The sequence below is a fragment of the Lacerta agilis genome, chromosome 5 (assembly GCF_009819535.1).
Source record: "Lacerta agilis isolate rLacAgi1 chromosome 5, rLacAgi1.pri, whole genome shotgun sequence".
NCBI classification, from domain to species: Eukaryota; Metazoa; Chordata; class Lepidosauria; order Squamata; family Lacertidae; genus Lacerta; species Lacerta agilis.
This window is the reverse complement of record NC_046316.1, coordinates 1,505,762-1,523,404: the sequence shown is the minus strand read 5'-3', so window position 1 is coordinate 1,523,404 and position 17,643 is coordinate 1,505,762. Positions and strand designations below refer to the sequence as shown.

The 17,643-nt window shown below is 43.4% G+C and overlaps 1 protein-coding gene across 2 annotated transcripts in view; it reads left to right on the top strand.

Annotated features, from left to right (window-relative positions):
* ETV6 (ETS variant transcription factor 6) overlaps positions 1-16,452 on the top strand; it is a 121,835-nt gene extending 105,383 nt beyond the window's left edge. The window contains exons 5-8 of one of the 2 annotated variants that reach the window (XM_033148249.1): positions 2,136-2,681; positions 9,089-9,231; positions 11,737-11,837; positions 14,621-16,452. In XM_033148249.1, coding sequence (XP_033004140.1) covers positions 2,136-2,681; positions 9,089-9,231; positions 11,737-11,837; positions 14,621-14,726 — 896 coding nt within the window. In that variant the 3' untranslated portion in view covers positions 14,727-16,452. The remainder of the gene's footprint in view (positions 1-2,135; positions 2,682-9,088; positions 9,232-11,736; positions 11,838-14,620) is intronic. The other variant, XM_033148250.1, reaches the window with a different exon arrangement.
* Positions 16,453-17,643: the final 1,191 nt, after the last annotated feature.

The following is a 17,643-nucleotide window of genomic DNA, read 5'->3' as shown; positions in this document are numbered from 1 at the left end:
ATACTGCATATGGTGAAATGTTTCTTACTTGGTTATTGTGACCTTCACATGCAAAAAACTCAACCCAGATACAGAAAGAGAGAGAGAGAGGAACACAATGCAAGCCTATAACCCCACCCAGAAATAATTCTCAAAAGTAATTCACATTGAGTTCTGTATGTTCATACAGCTACAGACATTTTCTTTCATCCTAATTTCTGCTGCTTTTCTGTGTAGCCTTGTGAACTAGAAACTATTTTTAAAATTGAGATTTCTGGAAACCTTAATGAGATCCAGCAAACTATATGCCCAGCTCCACTCTACACATTACAACAACATTTTGGGGTTTGTTTGTTTTTGTTATTTAAACTCATTTACATGCCTACTGTTTCCCTAAGGACTCAAAGCAGCTTCCCATTTCACCCTAATAGCCACCCTGTGGGGCAGCCTAGGCAGAGAAGCAGTACCCACAGTCACCCAATGGGCTTCCGGGTTGGAACTTTGCAGTTCAAGCCCCACACTCTGTCGGCTGCACCCGACTCCTCCTTGGACAAAAAATCACGACTTGCTGTGTTCACATCAACTAGGTAATCTGGTGGCACACATGGCTCTGGAATATGTTTAAAGGGTCATTTCTTTGCAAGTCCAGTTTTAAGACATTGTTGTTCAGTCACCGCAGACAGGGCCTGGCCCAGCTCTGAAGTTTCACTTCCTTGTGCCCATTTTGTTATTACTGACCTGAGTAGTCAGACAAAGACAGGCCTTTCTTGTTTATGATTTGGGGCATGTGAATCATAAAATCCACACCAATGTCGCTTCCTCCTGAGCAGTAGCAAGGAAACTGGTGGTTGCTGGCAAGATCCATTGGGAGGTGGACAGCCTGGTGAGTGGGCATGGAGTCAGCCTAAGGTCACAGAGCTAGTGCGCGGAAGCACAGCTTTGGAAGGGCTTCAAAGAGGTCTTTTGCTTGCACCTCATGGCAATTGTATTTTAGAAGAGACCCTTTAAGACTGAGGAAGTGAAGGAGCAAATACAACAACCTAATCTAGATGCGTATGTCAGTCTTTTGGGTGGTGCTTCAGGGATCTGTTGTTGCAGGTATTTTAGAGCAAACATTTTTTTAAAGGATGTGTTACTTTGTAGTTAAGTTTTTTTTTAACTTTCACAGTCATTTATTATGTAATTTTACTGACAATAGAGGGGACAATTCAGTCAATATTAATTACTTTTAAATTCCATTAATTTTAATGGGAAGCATTTAAGCATATGCTTAATTGAAATAAATGGATGTGTTTTCAATCCAAATTAATTGGATAACAGCCACACTGTTTTCGGGGTGTATAACAGAAAGAAAATTTTACTGAACAACATAACTTTATCATAAGTGTATAGTGGTATAGGACTCTGTGTATGCCGTAATTGCAGAGGACCACAAAAAGTAGGCAACAGTGGCCTCTCCTTTCTGAGAGTCTTCACTTTCTTTCATTTTCTTTTTTTAAGCAAGTTTCCAGATCTTATATCTACACTGCTGACATCTCAGAAGCCTGAGAGAATAGTGCTTTCAGGGTTTGGAGACAGGACACCAGTGTTCTTGTCTCCACAGGTCTAGCAAAACCAGGGTAAATTTTGCAGAATAATTGATGCAAAATGTGATACAATTTGCATCATGGGTGCAAGTCATATAAGATGGCTTTTCTTGGCGTAGAATTTTAACATTTTTATGGGGAGTAAACACAGTCCATATGCTCTATCTTACAGCCTGTGACGTGCGTTCAGGCAACAATCATGGTATGAATACATGTGTCTCATCTTTTCAAAATAATGTTTTTGTCCTTGAGAGAACAAATATGGGCAGTGTTTGCCTCACCTTAGTTAGTATTTGGCTGGAACCAAAGGATCCAGTTGAAATTGCGTCTTAAGTTATGTGTCACCAGTGCTATTTTTCAGGAAAAAGAGGTGCCAGAACTCACCATGAATGCCTCCTTTGTTCGCTTATAATGGCAATGGCACCTACCTGAGAGGTGCCAGAACTGAGTTCCGGTGAGCTCAGGCTGAAAAAAAGCCCTGTGTGTTACCTGTGAGTTCCCAGTTGGCCATTCCTGCCTATTGCAGAATACACAACTTTTTTCTTTCTTTCTTTTTCTTTTGCTATACAGACAACTTTGTCCAGAGACCTTCAAGACAATCAGCTGACACAATGCATCACAACCCACCTACCATTGAATTACTGCATCGTTCCAGATCCCCCATTAGTGCCAACCACAGGCCTTCACCAGAACCCGAGCAGCGGTCATTGAAATCCCCATTGGAGAACACTATCCGTCGCCTCTCACCAGCTGATAGGCTCTCGGGAATGAGGCACCACCAGGAGAACAATAACCAAGAGTCTTACCCTCTCTCAGTGTCCCCTATTGAGAATAACCACTGCCCAACCCCTTCCGAAGTGCTTCCAAAGCCTTCCAGTCCCCGCCAGGAAAACACAAGGGTGATTCAGCTGATGCCCAGCCCCATCATGCACCCCTTGATACTGAACCCCAGGCACTCTGTGGATTTCAAAGCCTCCAGATTGTCTGAAGATGGGATGCACAGAGACGTCAAACCCATCAACCTGTCCCATCGGGAAGAATTGGCATACATGAATCACATCATGGTCTCCGTCTCTCCGCCTGAAGAGCATGCAATGCCAATTGGAAGGATAGCAGGTTAGTATGATATATTCCAGGTCATGTATGTTTCTTTGGTATCTACCATACGTTTTCCCAAGGGCTGATGCTTGGGGAATTTGTTAATTTCATTTGAAGACAAACAGAAGTCCATAGGTTGAAGGTACTATAGAAGCAAATGGGTAAATACAGGTATTTGATTTATGGTGATCTGCCATCATCTTGTTCTTAGAACCCAAATCCCAAAAATTATGGATGGTCTTTCTGACAAAGTCATGACCACCAACTCCTGATTAATCTTCCTTGCATTTTCCCATGAAGAACATTCTTCAAAATACATTCATTTTATGTATTATTACATGTAATGGTTTCCCAGCAAACAAATTTAATACTGCAACAAGTTAAATGAGTGAGCATGGCCCAGGTGAAACTAACTGCAGTTAAGTTTGAAGGATTCCAGTGAGAGAATGCTTAATTCTATTCTATTAAATTTAACAGAGATTCACATTCCTTATTTGCTTGGATTGGCTCTAGGAAGGAGGGATCTGAATTTCTCTTCTGCCAGTGCAAACATAAAGGGGTTCTAATAAGGTATTATTAATCTTCATTACGATTTACCTAAATGTTAGCAAGCAAGGGAACAATCCTCGTTTCGAATGGGGAAATAGGAACTTGCCCCAGAGCGCAGGGACCGCTGAGATGATCTCCCACTGCGTACTGGAGATCACTGGGGCACTGGAGAGGTTGTAGTGTGACTTTTTCTATCAACACTGACCTGTTGTGCTGGCATGCTCAAGAGGGAGGACTGAAAACAGTGACCACTACTGAAGCCATGAGGTACGGGGGCGGGGGGGGGGGGTTGAAAGGAGCCCACAGGAACCTGGAGCAGTTCATTAACTGATGATAGGGCTTGCTGTTGCAACACTGCTCTTCCCTGCCCCACAATCAGGTGCCATTTTACTACCTGCAGCCCTCGGAGGAACCTTAACTCTTCCTCAAAGGCAGGGTGCTTTTTGAGACTGCTGCTCATTAGCATACATCAAATATTTTTATACGAAATCTATGAAACCTTTTCCCATTGTTGAACACTGAAGCACTTTTTGCCGACTTTTTAATTAAAAAGCAACACTCAAAAGGGGGTTCTAATACTTCACGCAAAGTGATAAACCAAGAAGGAAATGGCAGGCTTGCTTAGGTTTCCCCAGGCTAATCTGGTTAGTCTGAATGAAACGTAGCTAATCTGCTAGGAAGTCTGCTTAGCTGGACAAACAGGCAAGGTATATCAATGAAAGTTCTATCTGATGTGTGAAATAAGAATGTAGAAGCACAACCAACTCATATCACTGTATAATAAAGCAAAACACCCCTTCAGTCATAAGAAACTTCCATGTAAGTTTTCCCCTCTGAATTTAGTTTAACAATTAATCTAGCAAACACTCATCAACTAGATGAGACAGGAGAGATTCATGATTGCTTACCTCTCTTTTAATTTACTTGAAAAGCAAACATTGGTGGGTCTGGGCCACAGCACTGAGGTGGAGGGATTAACTTCCACCCCCTACACACACACACACACACACACACACACACACACACACAATGGCTACTTGCCCTATTAGAACAAATTCAAATGCTAACTGTATAGAACTGTTGTTGTTGTGGTGGTGGTTGTTATATACTGCCCTTCATATGAAGATCACAGGGCGATTCAGGTATGACTCAGTGTCCTGCATTTATGAATTCTGTTTTGACCAGTCCTGGATTTGTAGAAGAAACATATGCTTGAGAAAAGTCTTGCATCTGTACTGGAAATACCTGTTTGCTGTGGGAAGCTGCTCCTTCTTTGCTGTTTTTGGCTTCAGGCTTCCAAACAAGTTATGAATATTTGCTTGGTGCTAGTCATAGCCAAAAAAATAAAGAACAAGGCAGCATTTAGTTACATCTGCCTTGTTCTTTAATCTTTGGTGCCTCCTGGCTGTGCATTTCAGTTCCCATGCTCTCTGATTCCTGTAGCCTTATGCAACCAACCTAGCTTTGAAACTACTCTTTTATATTCTGCCATGCACTTAGGCAATTAGTTCTGTGCATCATATTCCCATAATTCACATTCCCTAACAAGAATGGTAATTATATTAATGAATTATAACATTCAGAATGCTTCCCAGCCCCTAAAAGCGTCCTGCAGCCAACATTGCATAGATACAATATAGAAGCAGAGAAGCCCTCTTCTGACACCACTGCTGTGGAAAAAGCCCTAAGATGTGATCTGGTGTTTCCTTTACTTTCACTCCAGCTGTTTCATTTCTCCAAGTTCCCCAGAAAACTATGGAGATGGCCAAGATATACAATGCATTAGCAAACATTTAGGAGGTATCATGTAAACCATACAGCCCTTTGCTTCATTCCAAAACTTTGAAAAGACTTCCAACAGACCACCAGTCAGAGACTGAACCTAAGACAAGATCCCTGAGCAGATGCAAGCTGAAATTCTCAACACACTCAGAGGTTGGCAGGTACACCAAGGGTCATTTAGTCCAACCCCCTACAATGCAGGGATCTCAGCTAAAGCATCCATGACAGATGGTCATCCAACCTCTGCTTTAAAATCCTCCAAGGAAAGAGAGTCCACCACCTCTCCTGGGAGTCTGTTCCACTGTCAAAAGAAGAAGAAGAGGAGTTTGGATTTGATATCCCGCTTTGATATGTCCTACCCAAAGGAGTCTCAAGGCAGCTAACAATCTCCTTTTCCCTTCCTCCCCCACAACAAACACTCTGTGAGGTGAGTGGGCTGAGAGACTTCAGAGAAGTGTGACTAGCCCAAGGTCACCCAGCAGCTGCATGTGGAGGAGCGGAGACGCGAACCCGGTTCACCAGATTACGAGTCTACCGCTCTTAACCACTACACCACACAAAACAGCTCTCGCCATCAGAAAGTTCTTCCTGAGGTTTAGTTTATTATTAAGGGTATTATTCCTGCATACATTGTGTAGCATCCACACTGCTTTGGACTCCTCGCCATCTAACTGGCTTTACACTTTCTGAGGGAAATGGAATAAGTAACCTGTTGCCAACTACCAGTTTGCAAACTTTCAGTGACCAGTTTGCAAATGCAACCCCTGTATGGAAGTACCCCAGAAAATGTCCTTACTAAGGGAGACAACATGAGTTGAATTCCTTCTAACCTTTTGTCTTGATAGGGCTAATGTCAGTATCACTTTATCAGTACCTAAATTAAATACTTGATAAATCAGAATTAATCAAATCCTAATTGAGCGACTTTGTGCAGTACTAGGGCTGCCACCCCTGCTCACTCTGCTCACCAACCCTCCAACTTCTTTGCCATCTGCCCTTCCCCCATACCTCCCACACCCCTTTGCCCCAAGGCCTTCCCATTCCCCTTGCACTTTGGCCAAAGCCACACCCCCTATTAAAGGAGCGGGGGGCTTCATAAAGTGGCTCGCTAAACTGCTCTGTGAATCACCTCTCCCTCCTCTGTAAAATAGCTTTCCTGGGTCGGTTGCCACCAGTGCTGCTTGCTTGCCTGCCATTTGCCACCATGGCATTGATGTGGCCAGTTATGCCATGTGAGCTGCAACATGACAACAGCCTTACATCATTTTTTTATGCATATAGTGTCAGTTTGCATTTCTTAGTACAAAAAGTATTGATCTGATGTCTAGGGTTCTGGAAGTTTCTCTGTGTGAAAGAAACAAGCAGAAGGTTCCTGATGTTTGAGTTATTCCTTCAGAGAAGCTGGGTACAGCTGGTTTAAACTGGCTCTCTGTCAAGGTCATGCTGACACTCAAAGTAAGGCCAGAAGGAGCCCGGGTTTCACTTTCTTTTTCCATCTTTTCCCCTTCTGGTGTAGTGTTCTGTACATAGTATGCTTAGCATTAAGGTTTAGACTTATTATAAGTTATTGTAAGTTTAAGTCTGCTGCAACTGGATTTCTTATGGGCAGTGCCAATCCTGAATGTATTGGATTTGTGACCATTATGCTCATTTGTCTTCAGTAGCAGTAAATCTCTGCTGGATGAAATAGAATTGATTGCCTCTGGTCTATGGGGGGGGGGGGGAATCCTGCAACATGTCTAAGTTTTTACTCTGCTAACTATATGTTGGAATCTGCTCTGAACCAATATTGAGTAGAATTCCATGACATATAGGAAGACATTCAAGAGTATATACAATATGCTCTTCTTTATAATACAAATGATCTGTTCTTCCCCTATAATAATAAAGTGGTGCCTCGCAAGACGAAATTAATTCGTTCCACAAGACTTTTTGTCTTGCGGAAATTTCATCTTGCGAGGCACCGTTTCCCATAGGAACGCATTAAAATTTAATTAATGCGTTCCTATGGGGGGGAAAGTCCGGGCTGTTCGCTCGCTGCAGCCTTAAAACGCGTCGCGGCGTGGCTCCGGTGCCGGTGCCGGTCAGAAGGGGCGTCGGCCGATCGCGCCTGCCCACCCAAGATGGCGGGCGCAATCGGCCGACGCCCTTTCCGACCGGAGCCGCGCCATGCCGCGTTTTAAAGCTGCAGCAGGCAAACAGCAGCGTTGCTGTTCGCCCGCTGCAGGTTTAAAATGCGGCGCTGCATGGCTCCGGTCGGAAAGGGTGCCGGCCGATCGCGCCCGCCATCTTGGGTCGACTGCGCATGTCCACCCAAGATGGCGGGCGCAATCGCCGACACCCCTTCCGACCGGCACCGGACCGCGCCGCGCCGCGTTTTAAGGCTGCAGCGGGTGAACAGCAGCGCTGCTGTTCGCTCGCTGCAGCTTTAAAACGCGGCGCGGCGCGGTCCGGTGCCGGCTTACAGTGGTACCTCGCCAGACGAATTCGTCTTGCGAAAAACAGCCATAGACGAATTCGTCTCGCGAGTCAACTAAAAACTCGCAAAACCCTTTCGTTGTGCGAGGCATTCGTCTTGCGGGGTACCACTGTAAATGAAATATATATTAATTTGATTCCCATTTCTGTCTGAGGTAAAATTTCCTGGTGCTGTGAATCAGAATTCATTCCTGCAGGAAATTTACCCGATCTGCTCCATCAGTAGAAAATAAATGGTAGTGTGTTTTTTTTCTGCCATACTTTTGTAAGCTGGTTTGAGACAGTTATTTGTGCATATTCTTTCTCAATTAATGTTTATGGTTTGCTGGCTTGTTTTAAAGTAGATTTGAATCTTTTAAATGACCTGTTATCTCTCTCTTTCCATATTGGCATGAGCTATTTAAAGACCACGATCAGCGGAAAAGCAGTACAGAATTTTTAAAATAAAATTAGGGGCTGTAAGTCCACCAGTGTACAAACAAACAAATTCAAATAAATAAATAAATACATTCTATGCTGCATGTCATCCCATGGGGTGTGAAATTCAACCTTCCCCTTTCAGAATAAAAAAGCTGTCTTTGAAGTGTGACAATTTCTTAATTTTGATCTGCAACCAGTTTTTTGAATTCTAAATTTCTCACTGAATATGCCTGTGCTGTAATATTTACTTGCATGAAGCTGAAAGAGTGGGGAGAACTAACCTTTTTGCTTAACCCATCTAAAAATACTGGCATGAAAGAAGGAGGGGGGAAGTAATCAAAATTTAGATAATCTGTTAGACCTTTAATTAGAGATCTAGCCAGGGTGAAATTTCAATCCAATTATCAAAAGTGAAGGCATTTAACTACTTAATAGCTCTGAAGTAATTGCAGTGCTTTTACAGAATTATGCAAATGCTGAGTTGGATAAAAGTGTTAAGGGACATACCGTACATATGGAATTTTCTGTTACATTAGCAAACAAGGATCATGACAAAAAAACAAAATTTCTAGAAACAAATTATTTCAAACGTGCAATAATTTTTAATAGACACAATTAGACAAATACATGGTTTATCAAAGGCTAATGTGCATGATAGCTAAAGCCTCCATATATAGAAACGGTATATCTTTGAGATTCTGAGGACAATCAACAGGGAACTGTCATCTGTTTCCTGATCTTGCTTATAATTTCCCTGAGGTGTCTGACTGGCTTCTGGTGGTGGGAGAGGGAATGGACCTCTCATCTGATCTCCCACGCCAGTGGGAGAGCCAGTGTGGTGTAGTGGTTAAGAGTGGTAGACTCGTAATCTGGTGAACCGGGTTCGCGTCTCCGCTCCTCCACATGCAGCTGCTGAGTGACCTTGGGCTAGTCACACTTCTCTGAAGTCTCTCAGCCCCACTCGCCTCACAGAGTGTTTGTTGTGGGGGAGGAAGGGAAAGGAGAATGTGAGCCACTTGGAGACTCCTTCGGGTAGTGAAAAGCGGGATATCAAATCCAAACTCTTCTTCTTCAAACTCTTCTTCCCAAGACAGCTCTGGTGTTCTTAAGTGGAAATCTGAATTGGCAGCATCATTCCTTGTGCACAGTTCATTCCAGGCGTGGGTCTTTTCAAAACCTTTGTGTCCTCTTTACAGACTGCAGGCTCCTTTGGGATTATGTCTATCAGCTGCTGTCAGACAGCCGATACGAAAACTTCATCCGATGGGAGGACAGAGAATCCAAAATATTCCGGATAGTGGATCCTAATGGACTGGCCAGACTGTGGGGAAACCATAAGGTAAAGAGCAGCTTAGCTTTAGTACACCAAGGATTGCCGACCTAACCTAGCAATGTTGGACAGAGAAAGGGAGAGGTGTTGATCTCAAGGCAACAGAGTCCCTGAGGTAGGGGCTATTAAGAATCCACACAATCTGGCTCCATGCATGTTGCTGTTTCTTGGTCCATGGCTTGGGTGTAACAGAATTGTGATAACTGGGATTTCTTCTATGTAGACTAGGGGCTGTATCCTTACTCACTCTGCTTGCCAACCTCCCTCCCAGCCCCCCCAGCCCACCCCTAGAGCTTTCCCTTGTCAACCCATGCAGCTACAAAGATAGCTTTTCACCTTTCAAGCCCCATTTTTGAAGCCACAACTCTTCTATTCTGCAGCCCTGCTTTACATCCGTTTTCATCTTCACTCCTGTCTTTGCATCCCCCTTTTGTCCTGCATCTTCTTCCTACCACACCTTGCAGCTACCACCCTTTTCACCTTCTGCCACTGCTCCTATTTCTGCATACATTTTCATTCCCCTGCTTTCATCTTCAACCCCATTGCATACCTCCTCCCTCCTCCCTAATTTTCTCAACTGTCCCTTGCACACAGACCACCCCCATTTGCAGGCCTCCTCCTCTCCTATTCTGCAGCCCCTTTAGGCACACACACCTTGCTGATACATACCACTGTATCTCTAAGATGAATAGAATCTTAAGAGCAAGTCTGTCAGTTATCCTGTTCGGTTAGAGAGGTTAAGTTAGGTACTGGATGTTGTACATATGTGGGTATTTGCTTGTCAGTAAGGTATCTACTCTAAGTTATTACACTGATTCTAGAACTTCTTGTTGAAGACAATAAATGGTACCAGGAATGAGGGCTCCACATCCTTTATCCGTCACATGAGGCAGCTGAGGAATGGAGGAGCGCTGTCATGGACGGGCTGGAAGCAGGGGAGTGGTGGAAGGATCCAGCCGGGGAACCCTCAGGGGAAGATGGCTCAGAGCCAGGGGACTGGTGGTGGGACAACACTGAGTGGTCAGAGGGAGAAGACTGGGAGGAGGAGGTGTCAACAGCAGAAGAGGTGGCAGGGTTTAGTGAACAGGAAGAGGCTGTGGCCGTTCAGACTCCGAGGTGGAAGTGGGGGCCGGAAGACAGAGAGGCAAGCTGCTGAAGAGGCCAGGGAGTCTCCTGCTGCTGCTGTGACTAGCTCCCCTCCCTCCCCCCCCCGGTCTCCTAGAACACAGAGAGAAATGAAATGGGCAGAGCAGAGGGGAGTTGTGTGCAGACATAGCCTAAGACTGCGTGGGAAAGACCCTGGAGAGGAGGAGTCCTAGTGGGCACTGGGCACCTTCAGTCCTTGCAACTGCTTCATCAGGGCAAAACCTAGAAAGAGTTTCTGAGACCACTAGGCCGGAGCTGTGGATTGTTTCCCTGAATAATTCACTTTACTGGCCTCAAGTGATTCATTGTGTTGTGCTGACCTACACCTGACTCCAGCCCTGATGATGGGGAAGTTTGAGTACAGCAAGAAGAGAGAGGGACAGAACAGGAAAAAGTGGCTGTTTTAAATAGCAGCCCAGGGTTTAGTAAAGCAGGCACAGAGATACACGGAGGGGTTGCTTTCTCTTTGCCCCCCCCCCAAAAAAACCCAGCTTTAACAAGGAGAATTAGCAGAGATGGGTACTTTGAAATGAACAGCTAAAAGCTAACATAACCAAGCCTTTCCCTTGTCACTGTACTCAACTACCACTTCTCCCCCCTCAGTGTTATCCCCTGCATGCTCTACTCAAACCTCTGCAATGTTTAAAATTGCCACTGTTTTCTACTCATCCCTGCTTTACTCAAATCTCTGCTGTTGTTTAAAACAGCAGTTTTCCTCTCAGTGTTTCTCCGTCCCCACTTCAAACTTTGCTGTTGTTTAAAACAACAATTTTTTTCCTTTTCAGTGCTCTTCCCTTCTCGCTGTACTTGTGCCTCTTCCAGGTGGTGGTGGACTTTCCTTCTTTGGAGGTTTTTAAGCAGAGGTTGGATGGCCATCTGTCATGGATGCTTGAGTTAAGATTCCTGCATTGCAGGGGGTTGGACTAGATGACCCTTGGTGTCCCTTACAATTCTGTGGTTCTCAGCTGCCTCATGTGTGAGAGCTAAAGAACAAGAAGTTCACAAATAGTCCATACTTTACTCAAACCACCACCATTTTCCTCTTAGTTTACTCCATTGCTGCTTTACTCAAACTTCTGCCATTATTTTAAACCCTCTCGTTGTTCTTCCCTTCTTGACCACTGTTGTTGTGCACTTTGCCTTCCTTTTTTCTCCCCTATCCTGCATATCAAGGACTGGGATGAGGCAAGTGGGGGCTGTGTGATGACATTATTACATTTTTATTACATTGTGAGACAGATAAAGTGATCCCTTCCCCAGTTCTGTAGTCTACTGATATATGAAAGGAAAGACAGAAACATTAACCACCTTTTTCTTTATATTATTATGATTTAATTATTGCTTCATGCTTTTCTTCTTTCTTTACAGAACAGAACAAATATGACATATGAGAAAATGTCTAGAGCCCTGCGCCACTATTATAAACTAAATATTATCAGAAAGGAGCCAGGACAACGGCTTTTGTTCAGGTGATACTTCCTCATTTTTCATCCTTGTTGTTTGCAAGAAATTCTTTTTCTAAATTTCCTTATGGATAATGTTAGAGGAAGCTATAAAATAGAATGGTTGCCGCCCTCCAGAAATGTAGCTAACCTGACTAAAAACCAAACTTCCGAATATCTGAAGGCTGGGGATGGGTTCCCCAGTTCACAACATTAAAACCAAGACCATCAGTGTTGAAGTATTCCATGAGGCCACTGTGCAGACTGTATGTGCAGCGCTGCCTATAAAGCTGACAGTTTGGCACTGGGAGGATTAACCAAGTCAAACTGTGACTTATGTTCAGCAAGTGGTGAATTTGTGATATTGCATTAATGTAAGCACGAGGCCCAAAATTGCATTAAAAAAAAAAAAAATCAGAGCTATTAAGACCAAAACAGGGGACTGTGTTTTCTTTTTCAGGACTGCATATATAGCTCTTTATAATATTTGTTCTAGTCCATTGTCACACTGGTGACAGGCGGGGCATGCTCCAGAGTAAGGGAAGCATCAATGACAGGTACGCACAGCAAGCGAGTAAGGCTTGTGGCAGAAGGGAAAGCAAGAGGGGCAGCCAGTGAGAGTTGAGCATCTCTCAAGGGTGTGGAAGTGGGTAGTTTGTCAGTGGCGGAGGAACCCTCTTCGGCACCCGGGGTGGCGCAGCCCAAACAGACTGCGCATGTGCTTATGGGCTGCTGCTTGCACAGCGACTGTACAGACTGCAGAGTGGCCGAGGGCGCGCACTCGCGCGGCATCCGTATGGGCTGTTGCTCTCGCACACTGTCCATACGGGATGCTGCTCGCGTGCCGCTTGCATGTCGGCCATACAGGCTGCTGTGCGAGTGGCATCCTGTATGGATGCCATGTGAGTGTACACCCTTGGCCGCTCTCCAGCTGGGGGGAGGGAGGGGCCATCTTGTCACCCCTCCCAGAGTGGAACCCAGGACGGCCCGCCCCCTCCACACCTCCACTGAAATAACCATTCTGAAACGGTACCTTTTCAGGTACAAGAGGACCATTTATTTTTTTCCATTTAAAAAGGAGCACATGAATCAGCCTTATACTGAATCAAACCACTGCCCCATCTAGGCTGGGGCTCACCAAACTATTTATTTATTTCATAAAATTTATATACCACTTTATTGTAAGGGAGGAATCCTTTAAAAAACCCAAAGAAGGCACATTTTAATGTATTTATTTCATGAAATTTATACACTGCTTGATTGTGAAAGACCTTAAAGCAGTATACAAAAGATAAAACAGTATAATCTGGGAAAATTTGCAACTCTACTTTAAAACATACAAAAGTTAAAATACTAAAACAGATTAAAATTGCCTCAACTTTCTAAGCATCTGGGTAGGCTTGTCTAAACAGGAATGTTTTTAGCAGGCACCAAAGTGAAGGCAGAGGAGGCTTCATGGGTAGGCTGACCCCTGGCTAGACCAAACTGCCTACTCTGAGGCCAGGTTTCCCACGGTCTCAGGCATGGCTCTACTCCCGTAGTAGAGATGTCAGGGATTGAACCAGGCAAGGCATGGCATGGACTCTGTCAGTAAACTGTGTAGTCCCTTCCACCGGAAGATTTTTGCAGAGCTATTTCAAACTTGCTTTGTTCTATTAATAACTTAAGAGTTAATAATATATATATATATAGCAGTGTTTTTCAACCACTGTTCCGCGGCACACTAGTGTGCCGCGAGATGTTGCCTGGTGTGCCGTGGGAAAAAATGGAAAAATTACTTTATATATAGTCAATATAGGCACAGAGTTAAATTTTTTAACATTTTTAAACATTTTCTAATGGTGGTGTGCCTCGTGATTTTTTTCATGAAACAAGTGTGCCTTTGCCCACAAAAGGTTGAAAAACACTGATATATAGGATAGAACTTAGTTAAATATATATCACATCAGAATCATTTACTAACAAGAGGTTATTTTCTGGAAATACACAAGGCCACTTCACACAATATTTTCAAAAAAGCTCAGGCAATAACCAATTAACTTGTGTGTGAATGATGCATGACCACGCACAGCGCCAAACCCGGAAGTGACCAAAATAGTCACAAAAAAAGTCACAACAAGGGCAGGGTGGGGCGTAACGGGGAAGGGTATGCTTATACATGCTCTTCCAATGTGCGCGGGGGGCTGGGAACAGAACCTCTATGTGAAAAAGTTATATTATGAAGTAAAGTATGAATGCAACAATACACATATGGAATATATGTATTGTAGGCCCAAATTAGACATTATAATCTCCCCAATCTCCCCTGAGCTCTGGAGGTATTTTTTTTCCTACAGAGGGGGAAAAGCTGTTTGCAGGGATTTTGGCAGCAAAATGGTCAGAGCAGAAAAAAATTGAACACCTCATTATTTGCAAGGGGAAATAAAGCTTCGGAAGGGTGATGTTGAGCGGGGGGGGGGGGGGAGAGACTTATGAAAGCATAAAGGTGAAGGTATGGGTAAATAAATTGGGCATTGTTGCTAGTGGTGCATGGCCATAGCTAAATGGGATTAGGAATTTCTTTTTTAGAAAAATTCAGGGTCCTGAAAAAATACAAGTTAAAAGGATAACCCAGTAAAGTCAATTCAGGTAGGTAGCCGTGTTGGTCTGACGCAGTCGAAATCAATTAAAAAATTGTCCAGTAGCACCTTAGAGACCAACTAAGTTTGTTCTGGGTATACGCTTTCGTGTACATGCACACTTCTTCAGTTACCAGTAAAGTAAGAACCAAATACCGTACCCATGCATTTCTATGTTGCTTGTGTTTTCAGGTTCATGAAGACTCCAGATGAGATTATGAGTGGTCGCACCGACCGCCTGGAGCATCTCGAATCTCAGGAACTGGATGAGCAAATATACCAGGAAGACGAGTGCTGAAGAAACCAAGTCCCCTGCTTCACTTTGCTCTGTGGAAGAGCAGTCTACATGGAGGCACAGTCAGATGGGAAATGAGACCCCAGGACTTAGCATTTACTTTGGAGACAGTGCAAGAGCCCAGAGTACCTTAGAAAAAAACAAATCTATTGGCAAGGTGTTGGCAGCAAGACTTGAAAGAGAGAGGGGGAATATAGCACTACTGTGCCGCTCCTTTTAGAGTCTCCCTCACCCTGGGATGTTTTTGTTTTGTTTTGTTTTTTGGTTGGTTGGTTTGTTGAGGATTTTCTTTTCTAATTAATATGCCACTTGGCCTTTTTAAAGCAACGTTTGTAGAGCAAAATATCAAGTTTTTGCTTATTCTGAAGGCTTTCCTATGGAAATGTAGTGCAACTGTTTTCTGTGCAACGTCTCACAAAGATGATTCCAAAATAGGAACAAATGGTGACAAATGCCATAAAAGAAGTGAGAAAATGGCTGGAGTTCCTTACATTATTTTTATTCACTCTTGTCACAAAGGTTAAAGACTGGATGGTATCCGTGGTGAAAGGTATAAGAAATTGAGAGCCACTAGTGGCCTATCTTGAGTGAGCATTGTGACTTGAAAGTGTCTGCAAAGCACCTCAGTACCACGAGGAGAGATAAATGGAAGAGCTGTGCCAAAGTGCAGTAGGCATCTCCACAACTTTCCAACTCAAGGAAGCTTTAAATGAAAACCATACTAATAGGACGGGATTATTGCTTGACCGAGTTTGTTGAGCCATCACCAGGGTATTTTCAGTTTGAAGAGGGTTTTTGTTTTTTGTGCCAGCCAACAGTCTCTAGGACAGAAGAAAGGTTTGTCATAAAAAGAGAAGGAAGTTTTCTGGCCATCTTACCCATAAATATGGAATTTCATTTTAAAGAATGAGCATTCATGTCTTGTTAATTTTAAATGTTTTAGGTTCTTGCAGCTCCAGATTGGTCTGTAGCTTTTTTGCTGAGAGGAGTTTTGTATGCACCTCTGTTGGTAGGAAGTCTTTAAACCTCAAGAAGGTTGTTAAATTATTCTGAAGTTAGCAGTATGCTACCCTGTGCTTCTCTACCACAAAATATCTTGCTCCTCATAAAGTTCATATGTTCATCTGTACACATAATGACAGAATTCTGTCTGTGCTGCAGCATCCACACTCAATGAAAGCCATTCACAGGGCTATATGTATCTTAAATGCTAATGAAATCAGTATTCTGTGCCATGATGACTTACAATTCTGCATCAGAAAATGCAGAATATGAAATTGTATCACTTGGACCAGATATTCAAATTAAGCATATTTGCTGTGATTTGATTTGATTTGATTTGCATAATGAGTTCTATGTCTATAAGTGGGGTAAGGTGGAAAGGAATGGCTATGCTGATGTCTCTTCACCTCTCCATCACTGGTAATTCTGCTCAGCCAACCTTCTGGCATCTGAAATTTATTCTGAATCTTTAAAAACTTGCTCTTTAAAAAGAAAAATTAAAGTGAAATACTCAATATGTTTCTGCATTTGCATGGTAAGGTTATATAATACACATTGGCTGGTTTCATACCAGTTTCCACTAAAGGTCATTCACTATAAAAATTTCACAGCAGTATTCACTAAAAACTGGTCTGGGACTCTTCCCCCCACCCCCAAGAAAATGAAGAGTGAAATGAAACATACTACTGATAAGGGATAAAACTGTTAAATCTAAGGTGCAACATGTGGGGAAAAAAAACAATCTTGCACATACATTTAAAGCATTCAATTTCACACATTTGTCCATCACTCTTCATTCCCCACAGGCAGCTCCTCCGGCCCCTTAATTTATCTGTCTTTCATACCAGTTACGTAGCCAGCACAGCATACATTGGCCAAGAGATACTCTGCACTCTCTGCTAATTGAAAGGAGTCTCAGCAAAGCTGCTGCATCCCAGATTTAGAGCTGCAGGTGGATCAACATGTTTTATGGAATTGTTTCTACTGAGCTTCAAACCCTGCTCACAGTTGACTTAAGAAGCTTCAGATTGTCTGTTTTATATGCAAGGGGCCTCAAATTACATTTATTGTGTTTGAATTTGGCAGTTCATTTTTGTTGTTGCAGATTCTTAACATGTTTTTATGAATGGCAGACCCTTACAAGGGGGAAGCCTACTTTCCCTTAAGTCACCAAAAAGGCTGCAATTATAAAAGCTTATGAATCCACACTCACCCTATGGTTTCATTGTTCTTGACAGTCACAGAAGCAACAGCTAGGGGGGTGGGGGGACGGGGGACATTTCATTGGATGGCTGTTAAATAAAACTGCAGCTGCAACGGTGTGCTTTTCATATTCAGGAACTGAATATGAGTTCTTGTTTCTCTGGGGCCAAACTATAAGCATTACCAATTAATAAGGGGCTGCTTCTGAAAATGGCAGCTGTAGGGCCAGGTTTGCAACTGTTTACAAGATGTCCTGCACTTCCCTGTATCCCCAGCAGTAGTCAGTGATGGGACAGAACAAATAGGAATAGGAAAATGCTTAAAAGTTATTGGGGAATGGGGAACCCTACCATAAAACTTCAGAGGACAAGACAGTGTTCTTGAAGCTACCAACATGAGTCTGACCAAATTGCGGGAGGCAGTGGAAGACAGGAGTGCCTGGCGTGCTCTGGTCCATGGGGTCACGGAGAGTCGGACACGACTGGACGACTAAACAACAACAGCAACAACCATAAAACTCACCTATACCTATATACAAAATGAACATTGCAAGGACCCCTGGGTTCACATAAGGGCAGAGATTTCTTTGACATTCTCTTTAAATGGCTGCAGCCACATGCAAATTAAGAATGAAATGCTCTTGTGGTTTGCTTGTTTGTTTGTTTGTTTTAAAAAAATCTTAAGTAAATTGTAGCCTGTTGATGATGGCTCTTCC